We start from the raw sequence: 20,435 nt of genomic DNA, 5'->3' as shown, positions 1-20,435 counted from the left end.
CTTCCAGACAGCTGTTTTAGAATGGAGAGATACACTCATCTCTGGATCTTGCCCAGTAGTCTCCTTCTTTTGCATGACCCCTTCATCCCTGTAAGGATGCCATGTGTTTTCTGGCAGTGTGTCCAGCTGTTCTCCCACGGGGTGGAACTTTGTTGGGACTAAGCTATGGGGCTTCTCCCAGGAACTTCCCCTGCTTGAAAGTCAGAAGGTAGAGTGCTGGAGTGTGCTTGCAAGACATGATTCTGCACCTTCCCCAGTCCTATGGGCTGTGTGCCATATATGTATTCTACTCTAATTATCAATCATACATATCAAGGAGTCACTCACTGCCTTGGGAGATAAGTGCTTCATTTCCCATATCTATGCACTGTCTTCTCTTGTATTTTGTTAGCTTATAGGTTATCTGCTAATCTTTTCTGTGTCTCTGATTCTCCTGGGATCCAGAGAATGCCTGAGAAAGACCTTGCATTCTCTTCCCATTCTGGCCAGTCTTTAGCATGTCCTTTACTTGCTTCAGACTGTATCCTTTACACTACCTTCGGAGATTGTGTAGTTCTTTGCTCAACCCATCAGGAAATAGAATTCTTATTTTGTTTCCTTTGTTTTGTTTTTTTTTTTCCTTTTCCTTTTTTGCTTCCAGGATAATGTTTCTTTCATTTTACTCATTCACTTTAAAAATCTGAACCTCTCTTACCTTGTGGCATTATTTTAAAATATTTTTTGGTATTTTCCAGGATGATAAAACCTTGCCTATTATCTGTCTTAGTTTTTAGCATTCAGGCCTATCCCTAGAAGTTAATTGTTGTCTATCTTTTTATCTTCCTCCATATTTTAGCATTGTGAGTGCAAATTTGTTTAATAATATTAGAAACGCTTTCTTCAACCTGTTCCTCATTGATGTAACTTTCTTCCCATTTCTGTCCCAGTATTAAACTTTATTTCTTGGGATGTACAAAATGATTACAAGGATTGCTCATTCAGGACAGCCAGTTTGCTGTTCACAGTTCTAGCCTCAAACTCTCAAGACCACATTTAGAAGGTGACCAAAGTGGACTTGAAGGTGTGGACAGCCCTAGGGAACTAGTCACTTCTAGGTGCCCTGAAAATGGGGATGGGAAGAGGTCAAAGTTAGTTTAGGGCAAAATCCTTAGAATAGGCCAGGATCAGGTAGAGTGCTTAGGAAATCTCAACTTAGTGTCTTATTGGGCATGGCCTCATGGCCCGAGTGTCCTGCACAGGGAGCTGACAGCTTTGCAGACTTCACATCCACACTAGAAAACTAAGTCTTTTCATAGAATCTAAGTTCAAGACAAGACTCCAGGCATATTATCTTTTAACATTGTTCCATGTGGACTGGAGAAAACCCCTTCTTAAAAGGCATGTGTTGCCGGGTGTGGTGGCTCACGCCTGTAAGCACTTTGGGAGGCTGAGGCGGGTGGATTACCTGCAGTCAGGAGTTCGAGACCAGCCTGCCTAACATGGTGAAACTCCATCCCTACTAAAAATACAAAAAATTAGTTGGGTGTGGTGGCGAGTGCCTGTAATCCCAGCTACTTGGGAGGCTGAGGCAGGAGAATCGCTTGAACCTGAGAGGCAGAGGTTGCAGTAAGCCAAGATCGCGCCACTGCACTCCAGCCTGGGCAACAAGAGTGAAACTCTGTCTAAAAAAAAAAGGGGGGGGGGTGGCTTGTGTCAACAGGTGGGCAGTAGACAGAATTCAAGTCAGTAAAAAGGACCTGGCATTTTTTGTATGTAGAAGGGGAGGTAATAGTGAAGGATTTGACCCTTTCTTAAATACTTATTTCTTCCTAAGCTTGCATTTCAGTAGGATGACAAGCTTGTTTTTTAGTTTCATTTACCTTACAAAACCAATGGCTAACAATGTCATCCTGATTAAAGGAATGAAAGTTCTGAACCACAAAGCTTGTCCATTGTTGTATAGGCTTAGTTGTTACACAATAGAAAATCTTGCTGAATATCTCTATATTGACCTAGACCAGCTATAGTCTTAAGAATTTCCAGTAATCTCAGTTCCCTCTTGGTTCTGCAGTTGAGTTTTACTGCAGTCGCAACTATAGTTTCTGCCCATATAATTATTTTGTAGGAAAATGTCAGTAGTTTTGACAATTTTAATTCTTGTGTTTACCGACTGCTCTGCCTTCTGAATCATATGTAACCAAATCAAGTCAAACAGGTTAGAAGACAAGTCACACTTCAGTGTCATATGTACTCTTATCTTCATGAGTGTGGGAATGTACAATCCACTTTCACTCACTATATTAATTCATTCTGGCTCCTCATGTACTTAACCTATTTTTATTTTTTCAGTTTGGATACAACCCAAATCCTCTCAAGCCTTTTAAATGCAAAAAAAATAAATTTAAAGTATATGTAGTTAAAAATACTCATGTCTTTAACCATTCCTTTGAGAATTTCTGTAGAGGCTTTCTCAAAATGCAGAGAGTGGAGGCAGTCATAACGTCTGATGCCTGCAGATTGGGGTATCTGTCATTTAATCAAGAGAAGAAATAAACATTTTATGTCATTGATTTATCCATTTTAGTTGCTTATCATCTTTATAGGTTATGCCCCAATACATGGGCTTTTCTAGAAAAACTATAGAGAATATGAGAGTTGGGAGGTATTGGAGTCCTCAGGTCTTCAAACCACCTACAGGTTGTGTTCTACTCACTGTATCTCCTTCAAGTTTTCTCTGCTCAAACAGCTCTCAGAAAATCCACTCTTGTGTCAGCTCTTTCATCTTTGGATCCAAACACTCTTTCACATAGTTCTCATAGTTTCACATAGTTGTATTCAACTACTGCTTGTTCCCTAAATTTTTTCTTCTCTACTTTCCACACAGAGTTCTTCAACCCATAACTTATATAGCACAAGTTCATGTCCACCTTGATTACTCTTCTCCGTGCAGCTTATAATATGTAATTGTCCCTCTTGATCTTGGATACCTACAAGTGAGCACAAAAAGTTATTCTCTGGGCTTGCCTTTGAGGAGGGGACATGGGACTCAAAGGGAATTCCCCTTGAGTTTGATTGTGACATTTCTTAGAGCCATGTAAAGACCTGAGGAATGTTAGCACTGATATCTTTCCAGCTACATGATATAGATACAAATAAGTCACTAAGAGAAAGTCTTTAGAATTTACCATCTTCATGGGATTCTCAAAAATTCAGCATTCTTTGAGAATACAGATCTACTAGTACTAATAGTTTCAGTGCATCTTAAGAGAAATAAGAGATACTTGGGCTTCTGAAGTATCCATTCAAAAAGGATTTACTAATATTAAATGCCTATATAAACTGAGGAGCTGTCAGGTTCTGAAAATATGAAGATCAGTAAAATGTGACTTTAGCCTTGAGGAACTCAGACTAATAGGAAAGACAGCAGTAAACAGTCAATTACACACAGTGTGATCAGCAGCCTGGTTGAAGACTCTAGAGAGTAGAAAGAAGCACATTGTGGGGTGTCCTCTGCTCCAGTCTTATGTCTGTCAGCATAGTATTCTTTTAGCTTCTGTATACTGCCTACATTTATGTGCAGTGTGTGTGTAGACATTGCATGAAAGGGCTTATGTATGCCATCTCCTCTTCATTTATGTATATCAGCCTCTTACAGGTTGGTCCTATTATGGACCCCATATTGCAGCTGGGGAAAATGGGAAGAGATTTAAGGTCATAGTAAGTGTTGTATCCAGAATTCAGACCCAAAATTTTTGCTCTAAACCAGTGCTCTGTATCACCCCTCTCAGAGAAGCCTTTATCTGGAGCAATGGTTCCCAACCAGGGGTGATTTTACCTCCCAAGGGACATTTGGCAATGTCCTCAGACATTTTTAATTGTCAGCACTGGCATCTAGTAGGTCGAGGTCAGCAATGTTGCTAAACATCCTCCAATGCTCAAGAAAGCTCCTCAGACAAAGAATTATCTAGCCTATGTCAACAGTGCTGAGGTCTAGAAACTGCTCCGGAGCACAGGGACTGTCTTTTGTGTCAGCCTTCAAAACATCTTTTGCAATACGTAGAAACATTTTTTAAAAGAAGAGCATGGGGCAAAAATGCTGGACCAAGCTCATTAATATCTATTGAAGTGTGTTTTGTCATTTAATGTCCCTGAATGTTTGGGATAAAGTCCCAAATGTAAAATTGAGAAAATAATGCCTTCTTTGTCTACCTCTGTGGGTTGCAAGGATCTGTGGAGGCTCTGTAAGAATGTGAGGAGATAATGCATACGAAAGCCTTGGACATGAAACATCATCCAAAACTCTTGGAGTCCTTGGTGTGAAAATATTAATGTGGGCCACAAGAATTAGATAAAGAAGATCCCACAACAGGCTTCTTTTTGTTTACCCCGCCTACCTTGTCAGCTGACACCCCCTCTTCCTTCTCTTTATCCTCCCATTTTTGTAAGCGAGTTTGTTCCTGGTATTTACTGCATGGACTAAGCCATTTTTAGATGTATCTTTTGCTGAATATATACTTTTTTGATTTAGTATTTCTTGTCATATTACACCAGACTTCCAGACTTAAGGCAGCTAATTTAAATTATATTTTTTCTTTATGTACTTTATACAAACATTCATGGATAGGGGGAGATATTTAAATACCATGCCTTTCTTCAAAATGAATAACAAGAACATTCAGCCCCCTTCATTCTGCCCTTTCAAGGTCTAATGTACTTGAAGGGGCAATACTTGTAGCATTTGCCACATAAATGCCAGGTAGTGTCTTTCCACATCGGGGCTCACCATTACCTAGATCTGTAGTTGCCGGCCATGAAGCCAAACAGGTGTGCACCGTGGTCATTGATGAAACAGATGTAAACTCATAAATTTAGTTTACTGAGGTTTTCGGTGAGTGTGGCTTCCCGTCCGCGTGCTTTTCCTACAACCAGCGGCGTCCTGGTGGAGGAGTCACTGTGGACTTCCCCAGAGCGTTGTCTCTGCCATCCCTCCCGCGGTGAATCACAGGTCGGCCTCAGGTGCACGCAGCACACACCCGGAGCAGCCGCGGGTTTATTTATTTATTTCCAGGACGGATCCATTCCGGGCTCCGGGGAGGGGGAGCGGCGGCCCAGGCTGCGGGGCTGTCCCGGCACCGGCTGGGGTCGCGCCGCGGCCGCCTGCTCCCTTTCCCGTGAGCCCCCTCTCCTCAGGCGCGGCCGGGGCTGGTGGGGGTGGGGGGTGCAGGAAAGCTGGGGGCGCGGCCACCAAGCTGTCCAGGGACAAGGCCCTGCCGCCTCCTCCCAGCCGGACCCTGGAAGGGTCCACAAGGGTGTCAGGTTCAAGTCCTCCAATAGGCCCATTTTTTAAAAGTGCTTTCAAGTTTCCGCTTTTTTCAGGAGGGGAGGGCTAGAGCAGCTTTTTCTATTCAAATTCTTTTCCTTGTATGTAGATACCAAAAGGAAACTCGGCACTGGGCATGTTCGGATGTGAATGGTTTTGCTGATAAGCAACAGCCTCCGGAACCAAAGCCTCAAAATAGTCGTCTCCCCCGCCCCCCGCAGAAGCGGCGAGTGGTATCTGCCAAACAGATGACAAAGTACCTCGGACTGAATCCCACAGACAGCGTTTTGAGCAGAACACACGGCTCAACTCATATAATTACTGTTTATAGCTGGCCGAGCCTGACTAGGAGAGGGCAGACCCGAGAGGAAATCAGTTTCCCGGACCTTTGAGAGGAGGCTGTGTGTTAATTAAAGGCTAGGACGGGACGGGTACTTCTCAGACATGCTCCAAGTTGTTCTTGAGATCACAGTTCCCATCACGTTTTCTCTGGAGGGAGTGAGTAGATAATTGGGATTTTTTTTTATTTTTGGCCTTGTCTTTCTTCCTTTTTTTTTTCTTTTTCTTTTTCTTTTTTTTTTTTTTTACCTCTCCCCATTTTAGTCATATGGCCTTGAACCCACAGTGAATTGAAGAGAGAAAGAAATGGATATGTCTGACCCCAATTTTTGGACTGTGCTCTCAAACTTTACTTTGCCTCATTTGAGGAGTGGGAACAGGCTTCGGCGAACACAAAGGTAAAAACGCGGGGATCTCTGCCTGGAGAGGGAATGCTTTCACTTCCCAGGGGCCCACAGGCGGAGCTGCCTGAGCCCCTCAGGAGCTGGGGTTTTGTGTATTGGGTGACACTTTGAAAAGTTTATGCCCCGCTAGGGGAGGGGGTACTGTTTCAGGTATTTCTTCGTCCTTGTGGTTTCCTGGGTAACCCTGATAAATGTGCTTCTCATAGGTTTTCTCCTTTTGAAATGTGGATAATAAGACATTTCCTTGTGAGAGGTGGGGAGAGAAAAAGGGAAAGAGGAGGAGGTACTTTGTCTAAGTCTGTCCCTTTGATCTGATCATGTTTATCCATTTCATTCACCCAGTCATTGAGGCTTCTGGTACTTTTCGTTGAGCCCTTCAGATGTTCCTCTCTATTAAATATTTGACCTTTATAAGATGCAGATGTGCGATGCAAGGCTAGCCCAGGTTAGCTATTTCATACTATCTGTGGAGAGGCAGATCTACATAACTTTGTCATTTTGATTTTTCAGTGGTTTGCTGGCATTTATTACTAATACAGGAGTGGCCTTTTCATTTTGTAACGTATATTTGATAGAAAAGATGGGGAAAGAAAAAGAATTTTAAAGTCAAGATGAAGCTCATGCCACAAGTGACAGGCAGTTCCGAGAGTTTGCTGACACTTGTGTTGAGAGACTATGACTTTGAAGGAGGCATTTCTCGCCACATTTGTGTCCAGCACAGAAAAGTAAGATTGTTGTACTTTTAGAGGGGCACACCTTTTGAGTTGTGTTAATACTGATTCTTCGTTTTCCTTCAAAACTTGCCTTGCATGTACACGTGAACATGCATGAGAGCAACTTTGCAGTCAGATAAACAGGATGCAGGCTATCAGATTTGGAGCTTCACAATCTCTATGCTTCAGTGTTCAAAGAACCCAAGAAATTGGTTCGTTCTTTTTGGTTATACCTGTAACTTTTTGTAGTATAAATGTGGATATGTGATACTTTAGAAAACTTAGTTTTTCCTTTTGAAGTTTTTCATGGTGTTTCTTACATTTCAGAAACATCCTGGAATACTCACATACACTGTTTATATACATGGGTGCACACACAAATCACATGTGCACCTGTGTGTATGAGAGAGACATCTGGCAGGTTTCAAAGTCATATTTGCTTTTTGATGCAGTTTGAAGTGTTGATACCACTAAACTATGTTGGATTCTGAAGTTGTACCTTTTAAGTAATGTGACTATGTTTTTCTCGTTCTGCCATATATGGTCAGAGACCCTCTCTTGTAGTATTGCTCATCAAGTTGTGTCAACCATGCACCAAACCTCCAAGACAACTAATAAAGTTGAAGAGAGATACATGCTACACATGAACTAGGCCACTGCTCAACATGGTGATAATTCGTATGATTTCTTACCATTTCAGCTTGACAGAATCCCTTAAATATTTCTGAGTTGTGTAGTCCTGGCTGCGGTACAGCCTCTACTCTTACCTGGAACCAGTTCTTAGGGAGAGAAGTCTGTTCTGGCATCGTATGTGTGTGTCTGAACCCGTAGAGCAGTTGGAGACTTTCTTCTTCTTACCTACCTGTTGATAGTATTATTGGAGAGAGTCAGATGCAGGAGGATTCTCAGGCTGCTCTGAGCTTGGCTTTAGGGCAGTACCTGTCCAGCCTGAACACTCCAATTCAGACAGCTCACACTGACAGAGAGCCTAGATTCTAAGGAAACCTGAATTCTTCCCAGTAAAATGGGAGAGCATTGGGTGGGCTGTTTCCACCCCAAGTCATGAACCTGTATCTTCAATTTGGCAAAATAGAGAGGGAAGGGGATTTTCTTCTCCCCCTTTTAAGAGTAAAGGTTATGACAGCCTGTTTGTTGCTGGAGATTTTCAGGTTTTGCAGTTTGGAAATAAACATCCCAAAGATCATCTCTACATCCATCGAGTCATTGTCTGTCTCAAAGGGCTAGCATTGCTTTATATTTATTATGTAGATTCAGAAGGCTAGGTATCCTCATCTCCAGGGCAATGTATGTGGCTATTGCATCCTGTTATTATACAGTGATCAATTCTGGCTCCATGTCCTTCCCTAAGGACATGAAACATGTGCTTACATTGTGACTTCTGCTTTTGGGATGCCCCTTAACTGTTCTAAATCCTGTTTCCTTTTCCAGGTCTAACGCTGTACCTTACCTGGCTGAGTAGTTTGTCTCCTTACCAAAGGACCTTTCTGTTCGCAAGTTGTTCTGTTTTGCCATCCTCGATAAGGGTGTCCCCAGTGTCCAGGTGAGGACGCCTTGCTGTCATCATCAGTCAGATATGCCTTAACCCTTGAGATATCTCTCATTCCCAAACTTAGTTCCTTTCCTGCACACTTGCTGACTTGTGTGACAGATTGTTCATTTTGAATATTTTATCCCAGCTATTTGTTCTGATTAACATTGTAATCTGGAGGACTTTATCTTAGCTTTTTCTTTAATATCAGCTTCTTGTATCTATCAAAGTAAAATTCAGCTTTGAGCCTATGAATGAGCATCTTAGAACTCATAAGGATAGAATGTTTGTCACACTTAAACGAGAGCTTGAATGGTTTCAGACTCTTACCTTAAACCTTTATTATGGTAGAAATTGTCATCATGGAAACTTTTGGTTTGCTACATTACATTTGCCTTATAGTTCAATGTGATGCTGGTTTGTTAGTTTGTACTCTCAGAGAAAAATATTGAAGGTTTTTCTTACAACCTACAGCCCTACTTGTGCCTGTAACTCTTGGGGTTCCTGAGGAAAGAAGCCTACAGACATACTCTCAGGCCTGGGTTCTTAAAGATGACACAGTACTGATGAACTGAAAGACTCTGTCCCTTGTGCTACGTCCCAAGGACAGTATATTATGCCCTTCATTCTTTTTTGTCTTGACCATGGCAGACATGAGATTGTTGGGATGCACACTGGCTTTTGTCTACTGTGTTGCTGTGTAGCTTACATGTTCCATTGGAAATAGTTCCTTCTATATAACTGGCTTTGTCCTCCTCTCCCTTCCCCTCATTTCCTCAAGGTAGTCTCAGTACAGCCATTCACCTGCTGCTTTGAGGGACAGAAACCTAGGCATAAATGAAGAGACTTTTTGTACCAAAACTTGTTGCTTTAGACTGAAGTAATGATTGCATGTTTCAGAGATTTTCAGTTTCATAGGTCTGTGGCTATTCCATTCATTGAGGATCCTCTCACAACTCAGAATGGAAATTAGTTGGCCTGCATTCCTGTCACTGCTTATGTTTATAGCATCTTTTCTTTGCCCATTGGATTAAAAACTTTTGGGGGAAACGAATCAAGCTTCTCTTTTAATTATATCTGCTGTCTGTCACACCTTAAGGAAAGGGCTACAATTGATTTCTAAAAGTTGCTGCTAAGTTTTGAGTTGGGCCTTTAGTTTTGCTGAAGTGCAGTCTTGAGAATCCAGAAGATGCTTGTGTTTTAACCTTAATGTTTAGAAATCTGTCGTGTTTTCATTTTGCTTAATGATAATCTCTCAACCTTGATGATGCCTAAATCAATAAAACCATTTTCCATGCCGATGGGTAGTTTGTGACTCAGTTCATCACTTTGAGCAAGTTTCCAAATGTATTTTTCTGAGAACCAAAAAAGAAGTTTTTGGGGTTTTTATTTTGGTAGTTGTTTTTTGCAGAATTCACATTACTCAGTAATTGCTATGAACAGCAGGTACCTTCAGGGATCTTAAACTAAATCCTGTAGTTGTCAGGATGTATTGAATTTTTTTGTGCATTCGGCATCTTCCCTTCAGATATATCTGTAGTGTTTGATGAGTTTTTCCTTTGTTTTGCTCATGAATATATGTCATGACTATGAGAACTATAGAGAATCCTCTTCCCTCTTGCCCTGGTATTCCAGGTGTTAGTAAACCTGTACTCACCCCTTTTACCCAAATCCCAATTAACTCCACATTTATTAAGCACCTATTGTGTACCTGGGCACTGTGACCCAATTTTGAAAGCTGTAGGCATGCTTTCAATGAAGACAAGTAAATGAATCATTGCAAACCAGGACAATCAAGAAGTATTTACAAGGTACATATAAGCCATAGGAGCGGTCAGTGAGTAAGAGAGAATTTGGTCTCAGGGAGCCAGAAGAGACACCACATAGAAAAGGTTTTGAAAGATATTTGGTGTTGACGAAAGTGAAGAACAGAGCCTTTCCAAGGGGCAGGATAAATGGTGTGTACAAAGGCCTGGTAACCTTGGCAACACAGAGTTCCAGGAACTAGACATGGCTTAGTATTGCTGAAGCAGAGAGTTGGAAGGGGCAGTACTGCACAGTGGTTAAGAGGGTCGTTCTGAAGCCCATTTACCTGGGTTAACATCTTGACTGTATGAGATTGGTTATGTTAACTTTGGACTTCACTTGCTCCGTCTATAAAATAGGGATAAGTATTTATCTTATAGGATTGTTGTGAAGATTAAAATGCATTCATATGTGTAAAATGCTTAATGAAATGACTGGCATATAAAAATTCTCAATAAATTTTAGCTGTTAATATTACTGCTGTCATTACAAATGAAGATGAATAGTGGGTGGTGAAGCTGCGGAGGAGAGCTGAGGCGCTTGGCATATGAGGGAGTTTGGTTTTGATCCTGTGCTGGGGAGACATGTCTAGCCACACTGGGGTTTAGGTCTGGGAGTGGGGGTGAGACCTAGAAGCCAGTTAATAAGTTCTTGGGGTAGTCTATTTAAAAGATTTTGCAGGGCTAGATAAAGAATGAAGTGAGATTGTGCCTTTGAGAGATATGAAGGATATGACGTTGATAGAAGTCGATGAGCCATTGACTCTGAGGGAAGAAGAAATATTCCATGATGGCCCTGGGGTTTTTGACTCCCGGAACCAGGGAGAGGGAGGAACCACCTGTACTTATGAGAGTGAGGCGGGGAAAACACAAGAACCTGTATTATACTTGCCCCTTTTTTCCCCTAAAGCTCAGTTATTCACATTTATTGAAGATCTATTGTGCACTGAATACCACGGGATATTTATTCCTTCATTCAGCCAATATCCCAAACGTGTATCCCATGCTGGTCAAGGGACACAGTGATAAATGAGATAGATGAGTACTTAGGCCTCACCAATAAACAAGTATCCAACTAAGTCAATTGCCAATGTGGTCAGTATTCCAATGGCTGTAAGCAAGAGCCGAGATGAGAACATAACCCTGTGGGGTGATGATGGGAGTTACTTCAGATAACGTGGTCAGGGAAGGTCTTTCGAGAAGGTAATATTTAAGGGAGCCCTCAAGGATGAGAAAGAGCCATCATGGGAGGAGTTTGGGGACAGGCATCTGGGAACATCAAAGGCACTGAGACTGGAAAGAAAGAGCCGCCTAGGCAGGCAGCTGAGTACATAAATCCAGAGCACTCAGGCAGGCTGTGCCAAAATAATAAACACGGGACTTACTATTAAGACCATCTGAGAAATACATCAGATTAATACATGGGAGAATTAAAGATACCCCGCTTAAGGAGTGGGCAGAAATGCAGCGAGGTACAGGAAAGGAGACTTAGTTGGAAAAAGTCCCCTAAGAAGGGAGGGGACCAGGAGGGTGCTGTCCTGGAAATCCCAGGAGGAAAATGGTCAACACCCCCAGCACTCCACAGAGAATTGAAGTGAAGGTGTGTGTTGCATCTGGCAACTGGAAACTCATGGATGACTTGAGCATGAACAGGTGCCCCAGGGTGGGGGTGTCATAACCCAGGAGAGAGTGAAGCAAGGACTTGAAGAACAGGGGTGGTGGCCACTCTCTGTGGGCAGCTAAATACAGCAGCAGCACAGCTATGATGGCCTTGCCTCTGCACATTCGTGGCTGGCCCGTCAGCCCTCCTGCCTGAATCATATCCCCTTACTCACTGCTGCTCACTTTGTTGTCTGCTTCATTGCCCAAATTGGCAATGACAGTTTCCTTTTCACCTCCCTCTGGAAGCTCAAATTTCTTCCATAGCCTTATGACTGTTCCTTTGTGACATGTTTAGGTTTGGAGTTTCTCTTACTGTAAAGCCCTGACCAAGCGTCTCTGGCTCCCACACACCACCTCTTGCTCTCCTCCTGAGGACCTGGTACCCCAGCCCCTCCCCTGCAGCCTAGTCCACAGGAGACTGAAGCCTGGCCCCACTTGTTGCTCCTCTCCTCCTCTCCATGCCTGACCTGCAGGCTCTGCCCCTCCCTGAGTCCCTGAGCCCATTTCCTCCCACTCCTTGCTTTGCCCAGGCCTGTTTCGTAGTTGCTTCCTTTCATCCTTGTACTTTCTTTATGCTCTTGACTGTGTCTTCTGCAGGCAGGACAGACTTACAAATCATGCAGGGCTTGCCCCTTCAGTCCTTCTGTCATTTCTAGTTAGCTCTCACGTTGCTAATATTCCATGACGCCGTCCAGTAACCTGGGCTGCCCTTGCTCCTGACCGCCCGTCCCCCAGCCTGGTCAGGGATACCCCTAGAGCAGAGGAGAAAACTGAGCTCCAAGCCCAGAGCTTCCAGCAGCTGAGTGGCTCCTGTTGAGAGCCTGGCTGTCCCAACTGTGGCAGCATTCACAGATTCTGGGCATCTAAGGCTTACCAGATACAAAGGATGGAAGCAGAAATATGCACAGTTCGAAAATGTTGCTTTTAGCTTCTAGTGTGAAACTTACAATAGGAGATCACAGACTGTTTTGCCCCTGGAATATGTAGTTCTTTTGTGAGACAAGGGGGAGGGAGGAAGCGAGGAAAGAGTGAGAGAGAAGGGAGAGAGAAATATGTGAGAGTGCAAAAAGTAGATTTCAAAAGAAATTCATTAAAAATAAAACATAAGAATTATGGAGCATATGCTGCATGGGGAGGCATGGTCTATTCACTGCTATTGTGTGTGTGAGAGAGAGAGAGTGTGTTTCTGTGTGTGTCTTCACTCAAGGCAGTGGTGGGAGTAGTATATTGATAAGTGCACAGTGATGGGTAGAACATTATATTCTTTAATGGTTTTGCTTGCTTCTCTTTACACATCTATCCTGTTATCAGAAGCTCAAGTAATACCTTTAAACAGGAATCGTAAGCTTCAAGATAGAGACCATTTGCCTTCTGAGTTAAAGATTGACAGGTGTTGGGGTCAAGGAATCATTTGAATTCCTGTGTGGAGATGGCCCATAGAAGAGGAAGCTTGGAATAGGACTCTATCTGAATAATTTGGGAAAGTCCTTCTTCCGTTGGTTGAAATGGAAATAGCTGGTGTCTCACACAGATGGAAACTGGAGGCCCTGGACCCCAGCCTCACCCTCCATACACACCCATCTCTAGTGTGAGTAAGCATGTTATGTTAATCTGAGCTGTCTTCACTACCTGTAACTAGTCATTTGGGAGTGACATCATGGTAACTGAGTAATCCTTTTGAAACTTACATAGTAGAGCCAAGATACTAAAATGGTCCTGGGGCTACCTAGATGAAAGTAGATACAAAGTGTGCATAAAATTGTCTACTAAAAGTAGAGTCAGTCTCTATCAGTAGGAACTTGGTTTTTGTGATAATGTGGTACATTTTGTAACTAGATAGATCTCAAAAGTTCATACATTGTAGTTCTGGTACTGTCCTTATTTCCAGGCAGATAGAAAAAAAGAAAAGAAAAAAATTCCACTAGGAACTTGGTTGTAAATTCTGAAAATGTTGATCTTAAACCTTATTAATACAATAAAAGGACCTGTGGGAATTTTAGCTACATTAATGTCTATTGGACATGCCTATTTGAGAAGGTAATTATACTAATATCACAACTGACATATCATAGTTTTATTTTAAAGAAAAAAGACCATAGCAGAGAATTTAGGCTTTGATCAGTACTTGAAGGTAAAATAGATTGATAAGAAGAATAGGCAGTCATTACTGTATATCTCTTATCTGAAGCACCCCATTGCTTACTTTATTATAGAATCCTGGGAATTTTTACATTCTGGTTTGTGGTCCTACATTTATCAGTGACTGATTTTGTCAGAGTTTGGGGGCTCTTAGCAAACTGTAATTGCAGGCAGTAGTACAAGCAAAATGCAGATCTTGACATCTGGTAGGCCAACCACCATTTTTATTCTGAAGTTCTTGAATAAGCTTTTAGCTGTTCAAAGTAAGTACCAGCACCTTGTGCCCCTGGAAAGTTTCTAACCTGACATGGAAGTTCAAGTGGCAGTATCTTTTAGAGGTAGTATATTGGGTTCTGAGTGAATCACCTAGGTGGAGGGAATGAGAAACTGAAAATGTGAAATTTGCTGAGGTCTCTTAGGGTCATAGAATTAGAAGGGGAAGAAAGCTGATGGATTTACCAGGCCCGTTTTGCCACATGAGTATTTGTTGAAGCTATCAAACAAAACAAAAGCTGTAAAGAAGTATGCTTTATTCTATCTAATTTTAAATGTTACAGTGTATGTTTATGTCTCACGCTTTACTGGGTTTCTTCCTTAAGAGTCGTTATTGGAATATTATCTAGTCATTGACAAATTTCTCAGCTATGAAATCTGTAGAAAATCACTGGATCCATAGCTTACATAAAAATCACTTATGCCCCTTTCACATTAATGTTTTCTAAAATGCAATAGGATGGATATATTTAAATTGGGAATTATAATAATTTAAAAAGTATAAAATGTTTTAGTTTTATAGATGTATGAAGGGAAAAAATTATGTTTGGCATGGGAAAAACTGCCAGCTGAATAAAGCACTCGAGGAAATATGGTAAATGAAGCCTTTGTTACTGTAAAACAATAGGCATTAAGTGGCTATTATGTAATGTTATTTCTTATGTCTGATTTGAGTGGCTTGTTGATCTTGGAACTTGAGATATAATTCCTGTAAAAATATTACTTTCACTTGGCTAATCTCAAGACTTTTGATACAAAAATCAAAGACTTTTCCAGATAGATTACCTAGATCAGGAACTAAGTACTGGAGCTACTGAAGCTATGTCAGATTTTTTTTTTTCCATGTAAGGACTGATTTTATCTACTTACTATTCCCTATCCTAGTACCCATCCAGATAAACACAAGTAATTTGCTAACCCAAAAACTGGTTTATTGTAAAATTAACCTAGGCTTGCTCAACCACTGCAAAGGGCAGGCATGTGGCAAAACAATTGATAGGCACATCAGCTGCCTTGGCAAGTTGAACGGATGACTGTAAGTTCGCATTTCCATAGTAGGTCCCTAAGCAGAAGGATTTCTCATCTTTGATGTCAAATGGCCTTAGTGACCAGTGGAGCTAAACAGATGTGGGATAATTTGGGTGCTTTAGGTAATAGTTCTTGTTATGGATTCTGCAAAATAAGCCTCTAAGCGTATGAATCATAATTTCCTATATGTTTTAGGATTTGATGTCTGGGGTTACGTATTTGAACCGTGGAATAAAAGTTGCCGTATTTTTACTGTGTGGCCTGTAAAACTTATTTGTAGCATTCTTTCTCAATAGATGCCTTCTCTCCTGTGAAGTTCAGGCAGGTTAGCCTTTGAAATCAAGGATTTTTAAAGTGAAAAATCAATAGTGATTTTCTTAACATTGGAATCCAGGCTTAAGATCAGAGACCTGCTCTCTTCAGTCCAGTTCTCGGATCTTACTGCTTTTAATGCTATTTTACCAGCATAGCCATGGCTAAAATGCCATTTTAGCAGGTAGACTTCATTTTTCTATAACATTGTGATTATGTATTATTTGATGGCTTCTTGTAGAGGAAGCTCTTTAATCAAGAGCAATCGTGGTTTTTCTTACCTTTTGAGATTTAACCTTACAATTAGTCTACCTTCTCACATCAGATCTAGGGTGATTTGGAGGTCAAAGGGAACAGATACTGAACTGGTTAGATATTAATATGATACAACTTTTTTATGCCATTTCTAGGATATAGAGACATTCCATGGAATGGGTCCCAGGTTGGAAATCCATGAGGGAAAAGGGTTCTGACTCTTGGCACTGATAAACATATTCAGAAATGTTGTATTCCAGCCAGAGTAAATATATATGCCCTTTATACTTTTTTTCAGTTAGCAGAAGTTACTTCTAAACACTTATTTTGGCATTAAGGAAGCTCGTCATGACCTATTGTTCCAGAAAGATTATAGTCCTCGTTTTAAGCCAGTTCTTTAGTTCCCATGTAAGTGGCATGCCCAGCCTGGAGCTGAAGAAACAACCCCTGCTTTTCAAACCTTCCATTCTTATAGGTGTGTCCAGCAGGCAGTGGCTTGTAGCTGTTCCTTCAGCCACTTAACAGGTTTGATTTCAAAGCTTTTTAATAGAGAAACTAACATGTTTGGAGGGGATTCATGGCCCAACATTTATGGATTTTGTTGGGAAGTCTCAGGTGTGTATTTATCTTAAGTATATGTTAAGGCTATTAGACAAAAGTAATTGTTTGTGCTTTGCTCTGTTTTGTTTTTGCCTTCTAGTCCTAGACTGAATTTCTTAAGATTATCTTAGGGATTGGACTGGGAGGGAGTAGTTCCGAGTCCCGAAGGCTATATATCGCCACTTTCAGTTCCTTTTCTTTGGCTGCCTAAAGAGGAGCACTAAAGAGGAGTCAAGTGATTATAAATTCGGCCAAAAGACAGAGAAACCAAGAGCTGGACGATTAACCTCTGAAACATGGGAAGTTAATTACATTTACAAATACTTGGAGGGGCTATTTATGAGTCATGCATCTCTCTGTGACCCTTTTACTGCTTTGGGAGCTTGTGGATGAGGCTGAATCACTCTCTGAAACCTGATAACCTGATAACCTGGTTTGGCTAAGTTTGGCTTCTGTGAACAGGGTCTGAGGATTTATCACATCACGTCATTTTTTCATTTGTATGCCAAATATTTATTGAGTACCTTTTATGTGACCAGGGCTATGATTATCAGCTGGGAAACAAAGATATGTATAGCATGATCCTTTTCTTCAAGTAGCTCAATCTAGTGGGCTTTAGACAGTAATACAAAGAATTAGAGTAACATGCGGTAACTGGTAGATCTACCAACATCAGCCGAGGAGGAGGGAGGGGGAGAATATCTGTGGAGACAGTTTGGTGTAGTCTCATTTAATCCTCACAACAATTCTGTGAAGCATATGTTATTATATTTATTCTACAGATGAAAAATTGAGGATTAGAGAAATTACTTAACTGTCCCTAAATCTCACCACTAGTGAGTAGTGAATTTGGATAAAAACTTTACTATCTTATGGCCAAAAGAAATATAGCTCCAACAACATTCTAATTACTGAAAATAATATTTGTAAAGAAAGATTTTAGTACCTTTTTAATTTTATAGGACAGTACCCTCTTGGCAATTCAAAAGATATTTGTAGAATATAGAGCTCTGATAATTTTGATCTTTGATATAGAAAATGCTGCTGCTGTCTGAGGGAAGAGAGTGAAAAATAGAAGTAGGTTTTACTTTGTTTTAAGATTGCCACCTGCTGATTCTCTTTCCTATTAATGGAAATTGTAAATGTATTCTGCTGTAATTTCCTCATCTTAAAGTATCACAGTTTATGATGGTGTTTAAATGGGTTTGTGCTTTTAAATTGAAGCTTTACTTACGGTGTCGCTCTGCACAGCTGCAGTCTTCCAGGCCTTTGAATGAGTAACACCCCATGCACTCAGGCTTATTTTCCTGAGCTTTCCCTGTATGTATTATAAAATCCTGCACATTCACATAAGTGTATATGTTATCCACACATTTCAAAATCCATGCCGATCTTGTAATAATGCATATAGTTCATCCCTTAGAAAGGACAAAAATTCTTTCTGATTATGGATGGCAATACAATGGGTATGCCAGAAAATATCTGTTGGGAGATTTTAGAGATGAATTACTTACAGGCTTCTTTCCTTTTAAAAAATGTAATAATTCGTCTTGAAGGTGCTATTGCTAACTGTTTTTAAGGAGGAGATGACTCGATGGCACTCAAATACACCTTTTCCTTTGAGAAAATTACTGTGTTTAGAGAACGGAAAAGTAACTGCTTTGTAATACATAAAACAATTGCATAAGAATAGACTGTAAATAATCTACAACACACAAAGGACACAAATATTGTGTCCAGAATTCTCTAAACCACACACACACAGAAAAACTTTACTGGCCATCTCTTAGCTTTTGGTGATACGATATGTGAGCTGTTTTTGAGGAATAGCTGCCCCTACCTAAGGATGGAATGAAAGAAGTCTTCCCTTTAGGAACTTTGTTAAGGGTTAAAGAAAGTGTGTCTTATTACTATTAACCTAGGCCCAAGAGTTACTCAGATGTGTACTGACACAGGGTTTACCACTTGTATCAGGCAACTAGGTGTTTGTTTTGTTTTGTTGAGACAAGTTTATTGAGATACAATTTACACATGGTAAAATCATCCTTTTTCAGGTATGTAGTTCAATAAGTTTTAACAAAGTTATGTAGCTAACATACAAGGAAAGATATAGAGTATTTCTTTCTTTTTTCTTTTTTCTTTTTTTTTTTTTTTTTTGAGACAGACCCTCACCCTGTCACCCAGGCTGGAGTGCAATGGTGTGATCTCAGCTCAGTGCAACCTCCGCCTCCCAGGTTCAAGCGATTCGCCTGCCTCGGCCTCCCGAGTAGCTTACAGGTGTGCGCCACTATGCCCAGCTAATTTTCGTGTTTTTAGTAGAGACGGGGTTTCTTCATGTTGGTCAGGCTGGTCTGGAACTCCTAACCTTGTGATCCGGCCACCTCGGCCTCCCAAAGTGCAGGGATTGCAGGCGTGAACCACCGCACCTGGCCAAGTATTTCTGTTACCTCAAAAAATTTTACATATATTGAGCAGTTTGATAATGCTAATATATGATTAGAATAAGACATTTTGTTTTGCTGTCCTTTCCTATTTTATAGCTAAGCTTTACATTTTATTAATATTTCACAATTTTTTCCTAATATCCTTTTTCTATTCCATCTAGGATACTATGGTACACTGTGTCATCCTCTTTAAAAATCATTTTTATGAGGAAATGATTAACACATAGTTAGATTACATGGTGATATTGTCAAGTGAAGTACCGGAAAAATGCATCAGAATGAGATACTTGAAAGATAAGCAAACTAAATTGTGTGGTCCACTATTAATATGTAATAGCTCGTTTGGACAGACACAGTTGCTTATGCCTGTAATTCCAGCACTTTTGAGAGGCAGGAGGGTCATTTGAGCCCTGGAGTTCAAGACCAGCCTGGGCAATATAGGGAGAGCATTGTCTCCATAAACAATTTTAAACATTCGTGCCTGTGGTCCCAGCTACTCTGGAGGCTGAGGCAGGAGGATTGCTTGAGCCCGAGAGGTTGCAGCTGCAGTGAGCAATGGTCGTCCCACTGCACTTCAGCCTGGGCAACAGAACAAGACCCTGTCTCAAAAAAAAAAGTCCCTTTGATACAGATGAAAAACTTGTAAGAAACCAGATAAACAGATTTGACTAGCAGGAAATTGTTAGAAATAATTTGGGGGTGTTTATTGGGGAAGGAAACAGGGCCTTGACAGTGGAGGACTTGGAAGACATGTAATTTAAGATATAGATTATGATTGTTGGAAAATAAGCATGGAGATCCAGAAGGAATCTTAAGAGTTTTTCTATGCAAGTGAAGATGGAAGAAAATATGTATTTTACAAAAGATAAATTACAAGTACCTTATTTGCTTTGCAAAATAACTTATCATGTTCTTCCACTATTTTTATTGTATTTTAATTTTAATGAAACTTATATAACCTTTACACTAAATTTTAAATACATGGCTCAAGACAAAAAAATGGGGAAAATATTTTTTTAAAAAATCACCCCAAATCCTGGTACTCAGACATAACCACTATTACAAACTTGGCAGAGTAATATTTTTCCTATCTGCATGTGTGCACACGTGTGTGCATGCATACCACAAAGTAGATATTTTATTGTATCTCCTGGTTTATTATCTGCTTTTTTCCCTTAATAAGATTCTTTTAAATGCCCAACTTTGCAATGGTAAGATTTCTAGAAATTTTTAAAAAACCTATAGTATACAAGAAGACTGGGGCGGGTTGATGGTAAATCCTGGGGCACATTGGAAAGGCGTCCAGAGGCTGCTGTGCTAATTAATGCGCAGCTGCACCCATTGTGGGCATGTCCACAGCCGGCTTCCTGGTATGCAGTGGAGATGGGCCCATTGACACTAGTGAAGGGACCCTGGATGGGCTCACATTTCAGGTCCTGTTTTTCTCCAACTGTATTTGGATCTCTCTTGAAATGCTCCCTTTAAAAATACTAATGCTAGCTCAGAAACACTCCAATTACCATCTCCCCACAGGCTTAAATGTTAAACCTCAAGATCTAAACTTTATCCCTTATGTATGTGAGCAGGCTTGCCAGATGGCAGGCCAATTAAT

General features: G+C 40.8%; 1 protein-coding gene across 15 annotated transcripts in view; it reads left to right on the top strand.

Moving 5' to 3' along the window:
* The window catches only part of MAST4 (microtubule associated serine/threonine kinase family member 4), a 569,247-nt gene that overhangs the window by 398,616 nt on the left and 150,196 nt on the right, over nt 1-20,435 (top strand). For 2 of the 15 annotated variants that reach the window (XM_031003273.3, XM_031003272.3), the window contains exon 1: nt 5,173-6,036. The exons of 12 other annotated variants lie outside the window; for them this stretch is intronic. In XM_031003273.3, coding sequence (XP_030859133.2) covers nt 5,945-6,036 — 92 coding nt within the window. In that variant the 5' untranslated portion in view covers nt 5,173-5,944. Of the gene's footprint in view, nt 1-5,172; nt 6,037-8,204; nt 8,317-20,435 lie in introns of those variants that run through there. One more of the 15 variants, XM_055367647.2, reaches the window with a different exon arrangement.

The sequence above is a fragment of the Gorilla gorilla genome, chromosome 19, assembly GCF_029281585.2.
Source record: "Gorilla gorilla gorilla isolate KB3781 chromosome 19, NHGRI_mGorGor1-v2.1_pri, whole genome shotgun sequence".
NCBI classification, from domain to species: Eukaryota; Metazoa; Chordata; class Mammalia; order Primates; family Hominidae; genus Gorilla; species Gorilla gorilla.
This window is presented reverse-complemented; position numbering and strand designations above follow the sequence as displayed.